This window comes from Urocitellus parryii, chromosome 9 (genome assembly GCF_045843805.1).
Source record: "Urocitellus parryii isolate mUroPar1 chromosome 9, mUroPar1.hap1, whole genome shotgun sequence".
Classification (NCBI taxonomy): Eukaryota; Metazoa; Chordata; class Mammalia; order Rodentia; family Sciuridae; genus Urocitellus; species Urocitellus parryii.
The window spans coordinates 38,842,463-38,850,311 of record NC_135539.1 but is presented as its reverse complement, the minus strand read 5'-3'; the positions used below and the strand labels follow the sequence as shown (position 1 = coordinate 38,850,311).

The window sequence follows — 7,849 nt, the reverse complement described above, 5'->3', positions numbered from 1 at the left end:
CTCGCTTTTGGAGGTCGCTGTGCCACGTGACAAATTACCCCAAGATGTGGAGCCTCCGAGCAACAGGGAAAGCATCTTCGCCCACAGTTCCTGAGCTGGGGATTTGGAGGGCCTTAGCTGACCCAGAGGCTACACCTGCCTGGAGCCAGAGCAGCAGCTTCCAGAACAGCACCTTAGGGACTGTGGACAGGAGGCCTGTGCTCTGGCCACCTGTGCTGGCTCTAGAGAACCAGACCCAGGAGCCAGAACCTTCCTCTGCACTCACCCGGCCCACAGTCACTGGGGCCAGCCCTGCTGTGGCCACACCAGGGCCCAAACCCCTGGAAGGAGCATCGAAGGCTCATGCTGACTTTGGGTGGCCCTGGGGCCTGGGAGCTTCTGCCTGCCCAGGGCCGGCCGCTGGGTACCTCATCTCTCCTATAAAACATCAGGGCCTCCAGGAAGGGCCCCACTGTGCCTTTCCGAAGCAGGGGAATCAAGGGGCAGAGAGGACAACCCCTGTGGGTGATGAAGGCCCAGGAGGGTAATCCTCGCTGGCCACTTTTCCAAAGGGTTCCCCTCAAGGCCACCTAAGCAGCCCCTGGGGACCCCCCAGCCTTGCCATAACCTCAGGTCTGAAAAGGAAGCACAGCTCCATGCCTCCAGTCATGTCCACCTGCAGGGCCAGAGTGCCAGCCTCCTTGACCAGCCACGTGGCCTTCAGCAAAGCCCTTGCCCCTAAGAGCCTGGTCCAAGGGCACCCCTGGGCCTCAGGGCCCAGGAGTGAGCCATTGATCGATTGGCAGGGATCACTTTTAGAACAGCGCCTAGCAGGGGTCGGCCCCAACCAGCTTGTGGAGTTGAACACAGCAGACCCCAGCCCTCCCTCCCCTCTCCTACCCCGGCCAGAGGAAGCCCTGAAACCCACCATACACCCGGGAGCCTCCAGACCAGGCCACCAGTGTGGACTACCCAGCCAGGCCAGCCGTGGGCGCTGGGGACCTAGCAAGTGGGCGCTGAGCAGGATGAATCTTCCCGAGAGGGCCTGTCCCAGGCCTACACCAGGTGGCCTGGAGGGAGCCCTGGACCCAGGGCCAAGAAACCTGAGAAGGCTTCCAGGCGGAGGCAGCCCTCAGCCCTGAAGGACAGCAGCCGGTGGCAGGGATGTCCCCAGGGCAAGGATCTTTTCTTCCCTTCTGATGCAGCCCCACCCACCTCATCCCAGGGACCTTCCCGACAGGGCAGCCCATTTTCGTCCCCTCCCCTGCCCTGCAGGCCACGGGGCACACGTCACCAGTCTGGAATGCACTTTCAATTCCTCGGCCCTCCCCCTCCTCCCCTCCCCCCCCCCATGCCCATCATTTCCTGACCCAGCCAGGCCAGACCCAAGAATCTGAGCCCTGGGACCTCCTGTCATCCCACGGGTAGGGGGGAGGAGGGCTTTGGGGACAGGGGAGGAGGGTTTCCTGGAAACTCTCACCCCAAACCCTCAGATTCCCTCTCACCACCACCGGGTCCAGGGAAGGCGGCCACTGCAGCAGACACCAGGGGAGAGGCCCGGCTAGCTCAGGGGCAGGGTCTGAAGGCCATCAGTGGCTGACCAAGACCCACTCTAGCTTCAAGTTCTCTCCCCAGCCCCGGTGCTGGGGCTAGAACCTTGTGCAGGCGAGGAAAGCTCTCTACCACTGAGCTGCCCCTCCAGCCCTTGTTCTATTGGAACAGGGTCTAAGTTGTCTCAGCTGGCCTTGAACTTGCAATCCTCCTGCCTCAGCTTCCCGAGTAGCTGGGGTTCTAGGCCAGCACCAGCCCATCCAGGACTCTCTTGTTGACCGCCTCCTGCTTTCTGGTGGCCTCCCTGGAGGAGGGGGCAGCTTGGACTGCTGCTCCATCTCTGGCACTGGAAGCTCCCCCCCTACACACACACACAGGTGAGTCCGAGGCTCCCCAGCCCCTCCTGCTCGGCCAGGCCCCCAAGTCTCTCTTTCCTTGGCTGTGGCCTCCTCTGAGAGTTGGACGGCTGGGAGTGGCCCTTGGCAGCTCAGCAGGCCAGAGTCCGAGCGAGGACCGCCCCCTCCCTCTGCAGCCGGCCCTTCCCAGTCTCAGGAGCAGTCCCAGGACTTCAGGTGAGGTCAGCCCCGGCTCACCACCACCTGGCTCAGGGCAGAGGTCTCCGCAGGTGGAAGAGCTCCCAGCTGGGGCGGAGAGGACCCCCACACACCTGACCTTGGGACCCTCAAGCACAATCTTGGCCTCCTTTTTACCCCCTGGACGCCCCTGGTCAGGCTTGCCCAGCCCCAGGCACATCAGCACTATGATCTTGCTGCCCGCCGTAAAGGGGAAAAGGCTGCTGCCCATCAGCTTCTCAGACCTGCCTGCCCCGCCCCACAAGGAAGGGCTTGGGGAGCTCCAGGGACTGCACCAGCTCTCCACGGAGGTGCCCCAAGGAAGTCCCTTGTCCATTTCTAACACTCCCCACAACCCAGAGGAAGAGGTGCAGCCAGCGGCCAAGAGGACAGGACTTCACGGCAGGGTGGACGGGCAGGGTGGAGGGAGCCGAGCCCCTGCCCGGCCCACACAGGGTTTCCTCCTCCCTTGGGTATTCCCAGGGGACTCCCAGAGAGGCGTGGCTTCCCGCTGAGGAGGAACCTGGCCAGTTCAGTGGGGTGGTGACCAGGACCATAAACAGAATTTACAGCACGAGGACTGGCAGAGATGGCGAGGGCAGGCCCAGGCCAGCGGGGAAGGCCCAGGCCCGACTTCCCGAGGCTTCTCTGCTGGGTGGCCTGGCAGGTAACTTCCCTGCTCAGACCTCAGCATTCTTATTTGTAATTGGTCCCCACAGGGCTGCTGGGTGGATTTGGTGCCACAGGGCCTTGACACAAGCCGGCATGGATTCTGCAGGTGAAGCCACTGCTGATCTGGAGAAGATGTGGGGAAAGGAGAGGGGGCCACCCTGGAACCCCTCCCCCTGGGCTGGGTGATTGAGTGAATGAGTGGGTGAGTGGACTGGGCAGTCAGTGGCAGTCTCACTTCCTGGGTGATATCAGGGTACCTTCCTAGGACACTCAACGCCTGGCTGACACTGGCATCACATGGGCTCCGGTGACATCATGGCTGGGACACAGACAGACTTCTGAGATCTCTTGAAGGGCCTCATGGCCCCTGCTGGGGGAAGCGGCCGGAACTGGGCAGCCCTTTCCTGGTGCTCCCCTGAGCAAGGGGAAGGAGGCCCCAGGACCAGGACCCCAGTATCCCACCTACCATGCCCCACTCCCTATAAAGATATCTGCAGCCTGGGAGGCTGCCTGGTCCACATTGCGCAACTGAGACTGGGCTGAGAGGGCTCCCAGCCTCCACCCGCTTGGCTGGGACCAACCTCTCCCGGGAAACTTAGCACATGGGAGCCTGACCAGTGAGGTTGTGGCACTCCAACTCCAGGTGTCCCCCGGCTTTGTGGAACAGACACGCCCTGTCTCGAAGCTGCAGAATCCATTAAATAATTCAGTGGTGTTTTTAAGATCATGAGGTCACCAGGTGACACACTTGGTGATTGCAGCCGTACTGAGGACAGGTGGCTCCTGCGGGGAGATTACCACCTCTGCAAACAGGTCGCTGAGCAGCAACAGGTGTCCCTCACTGGGACCAGAATGGGGGGACCTGTGGCTGAATGCAGAGGAGGAGGCTGGCCGTGGAAAATAGGGCAACAACTGGCTTGGAGGTGGAGCCAGAGGGCAGCAGCCAGGCCTGTGCCATGGCAGGGACAGGCAGGTGAGGGTGACCCTCTTGGAGCCACAGCACCAGGAGGCACGAGCTCCATAGCTTACCTGTCCAGGTGACACCAGGACATGGCTGTTGTCCTTCTGTGTGATATAGTTGGATATTGCAGGTAGCAACAGTTCTGAGCCTTTGGGGTTCATCTGCAACTTCCTGTAACCGTCTCATTTCAAGCTAAAGTCTAACCCAGGAGGCAAATATTCCCACTTCAGAGATGAGACAGTTGAAGCTCAGAAAAGTTAAGGATACTGTCTGATGCCACACAACTAACAAGAACTTGATCAGAGTTTGAGGCACAACTGCCCTCCAGCCCACACATCACACGTCAGCTGCAGGGAGCTCAGCAATCACTAGGCTCCTGGCCAAGCATGTTCCTGAAATACCCCAGCCTCATTTCTCCAACAAATGTTTGGCCCAGGAGGTTGGTGAGGGGACTGATTGTCCAAACCATAGGGAAGTCTCTAGTGGGATGATGCTGGGCTCTGTCCTGGAGGGAAGTCGGATACTCAGAGGCCTGCCCTAGAGCAGACCCCCTACTGTGGCCAATGTTGGGGGGGGGTCCTAGGAGGAGACCAATCCAGTGACCTTCTGCCCGACCAAATAAAAGTCTTCGATGTGGATTTGGAAACCCACTCTATACGCAAGATCTGACTTTGTTAAGGAAAGTTTCTGAGGACTTTGGTGGCCCCAAAGAATGCCAGGGGCCTCAGGTCTCAGGGCCCAGATGGAGAGTCTAAGTATCCCTGCCCTTGGGATGCAAGTTAGAACCAGACTAGACTACTCTGGAAGGAGGGAAATCCTTTGGTGAATTGGAGGTGGGGCTGGGCAGCTTCCTAATTTGGTCATATCCCAGGAGGCAAGAGGGGGGATGAGAGAGGTCAGCACAGTCAGGGGCGTCAGCCCAGGCTTCCTGGCAGCACTCGGAGAGAGCAGGCCCTAGAGACCCTGCCTGGATCAGAGAGCAGAGCCCTGGAGGCCGGATGCAGTGGCCGTGGGAAGGCAGGACCCAGGTCCCCAGACACAAACTCACTCCCCACCCCAGGCCCCACACGGAGGTGCTGCCTGTCTCCCCAGTGTGGCAGCCAGGGCCTGACGTCATAGTGAGTCACCAGGCTCCATTGGGTTCCCCTGAGCTGGGGAAGGTGAGGCTGGAGCTCTCCACAGTCTGGAGGGGCCCCATTCCAGGTCATTATCCCCACAAGAGATGCAAGTGGGTCCTACCCAGCCTCTTCTTGCCAGAAATGAGCTCATTTCACCATAGGGCTTTGATGGATCCTTATACCCATTTACAGATGGGAAATGTGAGGCTACAGAGCACCATGTGAAAGACCCACAAAGGGCAAAGCCAACACAGGCTGGACGACCTTAACAAGGTACTGAGCTTCAAGAGGCCAGCAGTAAGCGTGTCTGAACCCTCAGAAGACATCACCGAGTCCCTGCTTTCTGGGGACCTGGGCCATCTCCCAACTTTTGGCAGCGTGTGAGGGGCTCAGACCTGAGAAAAGGGTCAAGGAGGATGGGCACCAAGGAATTTGTGTTTTGGGGGGGTTTTCTGGGGCAGGTACTAGGGATTGAACTCTGGGGCACTCGACCACTGAGACACCTCCCCAGAGCTATTCTGCATTTTATTTAGAGACAGGGTCTCACCGAGTTGCTTAGCACCTCACCGTTGCTGAGGCTGGCTTTGAACCCGTGATCCTCCTGCCTCAGCCTCCTGAGCCTCTGGGATTACAGGCGTGCGCCACCACGCCCAGCCAGAACCAAGGAATTTGTGACTCACAAATCTGTACCTGGTCCTCTGGGCAGCCACGAGGATGAGGCTGCCCAACACTGTGAATGGAATCAATGCCACCGGGCTGTGGTTTGGCAGATACACTGGGTCGTGTGTATATTACCACAATAAAAGAAAGAAAGAAAAAGACCCTTGTTTACAAAAGAGTCCAGACAGAGACCCCCGGAGTCAGGAAGAGGTACCTCATTGCACGTTTAATAGTTCATGCAGCACTCAGCAAGGTGAGCAGGAGGGCACACAAGTCCACAGAGCCCACAGCACAGGCAGGACGGGCATGGCCAGGGCGCAGGGGGCGCTGGTGGCCAGCGGGGAGGGCACCTCCCCAGGACACTGCAGGGCAACATCGAGTGGGTCACATCATTTCAACGGACTGAGCGCTCCCTCAGCTCCGTATCATCACGGCACCGGGGACACGTTTAAGAGACAAGCTGGTGGATGGTTTAGGGGTGTGGGACCCGCGCTGGGTTGACTGAACACATTCCCTCTCATCAGGGGAATGGACAGGGGACATGGGGCTGGGACTCAGGCTGGATACAGGCAAATCTGTGGGGAATAGCTCCGAGGGCCTCTGATTCCTTGAACTCTACCCAGATGTCTCTGAAAGCTCACCCTCCCTCCACGTCTCCCAGAGGCCCTTGGCAGAGAAGTGGCCCCACACTGTTTGGCTCCCCAACTCCAAAGAGCAAAGGACCCAGCACAGTGCTCACCAGATCTTGGACATTCCCAAACTCAGCTGTGGAGTCTGCCCATTCTGGACACCAGCTAGTGAGAGGACAAGCCACCAGGCTCAAGCTGGCTCCTCCCAATGCTCTCAGCACAGAGTGACCTGTGGATCTGTCTGAGGCCCGTGGACTGGCCCCCAAGATAGGAGAAGGGGTCCCTGGCTTCCTCTGGGCCCCTGTGGGAATGGGCCTCAACTTCTGCCCCATCATCAGCGTCTTCAGGGAACACCCCATCTACACGATCTGTCCCCCACTTGGGCCTAGGCCTGACAAGCCTGGCCTCTCGGGGTCTGCAGGGCCCCAGGGTGGCACCCTGTGGTTCTGGGGGCAGGACTCAGGGCTGACTTGGTCTCCACAGCCTGTCTGCCCCTGGGTCTGGGGACCGGACAAGCACAGCCCAGATGATGTGAAGAGGGTCAGGTGGGTCCCCTAAGACAAGGGGTGGACAGGAGGAAGGGTGGGGGAGGGAAGCTGGCCTGTCACTCCTGGGTCTTGGGAGGTTTGCTTGCCCTTTGTTTCTGATATGCACAAGGTGGTCATTTATTCCAAAAAACGAGTCCAGAGGAAGGGGAGGTCCCCTGCAGGGATGCCAGCCTCACCCTGCTACCTCCCCATGACTCCCAGGCCCCAGACACGGGGAGCAGGGACTGCAGGCACACGGGGAGCGCTGCGGCCTGGCGCGGCTCAGACGGTGAGGGAGATGAAGCTGTTGTAACGCTGGATGTTTCTCTTGAGAATCTCAGAGCAAGGGCCCAGCACGCGCTCAAAGCGGGGCCGGTCCAGCTTGACACACTTGAGGGGCCCCCGGGCCACCACGGTGGCCGCACGAGGCCGGTTCAGCAGCAGCGCGATCTCCCCTAGAGGAAGGAGAGAGTGGTCAGGTTGAGGGCCCCACACCAGGGCCCTCTCCTTCAGGACCAGAGCCAGAGAAGCACCACTGCCAGGTGCCATGGGATTTGAATTTCAAATATGTACAAAAGAAAGTTTGTTAGTTGTAAATATGTCTCATGAAATATTTGGGAGACATACACATATCATTTGGGGGCTTTTTTTTTTTTTTTGCTGTTGAGGATAGGGTGCTCTATCACTAAGCCACATCCCCAGCACTTTTTATTATCTTTTATTTTGAGACAGGGTCTTGCCAAGTGGCTAAGGCTGGCCTCAAACTTGTGATCCTCCTATCTCAGCCTCCCGAATCTCTGGGATCACAGATGTGGCCCAGTGGGATATATTTATATAAACTAGCAAAATATTCATTGTTCATCTGAAATCCAAATTTAGCTAGACATTGTCCTGCAATTTGTTGAGCAATACCACATGCAGCAGGCGCTGTGGTATATGTCCCAGTCTCCCCCATGATCCAGCCCCCAACTGAGGGAGTGCCCAGGAGTGCCCAGGTGAGGTTGGACCTCCCTCAGGACCTCCCCAACACAGAGCTGCAGGAAGCTGGAAGCTGGTGTTCCCTGCAGCTCTTACCCACGCCCTGCCCTTGACAAGGTCATGGCTCTCTGGGGGCAGCCCTTACCCAGGACTGGTTAATCATGGCCAGGGACCTCAGTCTGAGGCCTGTCACAGCAGCACG

The 7,849-nt window shown here is 58.8% G+C and overlaps 1 protein-coding gene across 1 annotated transcript in view; it reads right to left on the bottom strand.

Annotated features, from left to right (window-relative positions):
- Positions 1-5,758: 5,758 nt before the first annotated feature.
- Positions 5,759-7,849, bottom strand: part of Prkar1b (protein kinase cAMP-dependent type I regulatory subunit beta) — a 121,863-nt gene continuing 119,772 nt past the window's right edge. Inside the window, exon 11 of the mRNA XM_026405676.2 lies at positions 5,759-7,124. Within this exon, the coding sequence (XP_026261461.1) occupies positions 6,952-7,124 (173 nt within the window). The 3' untranslated portion in view covers positions 5,759-6,951. The remainder of the gene's footprint in view (positions 7,125-7,849) is intronic.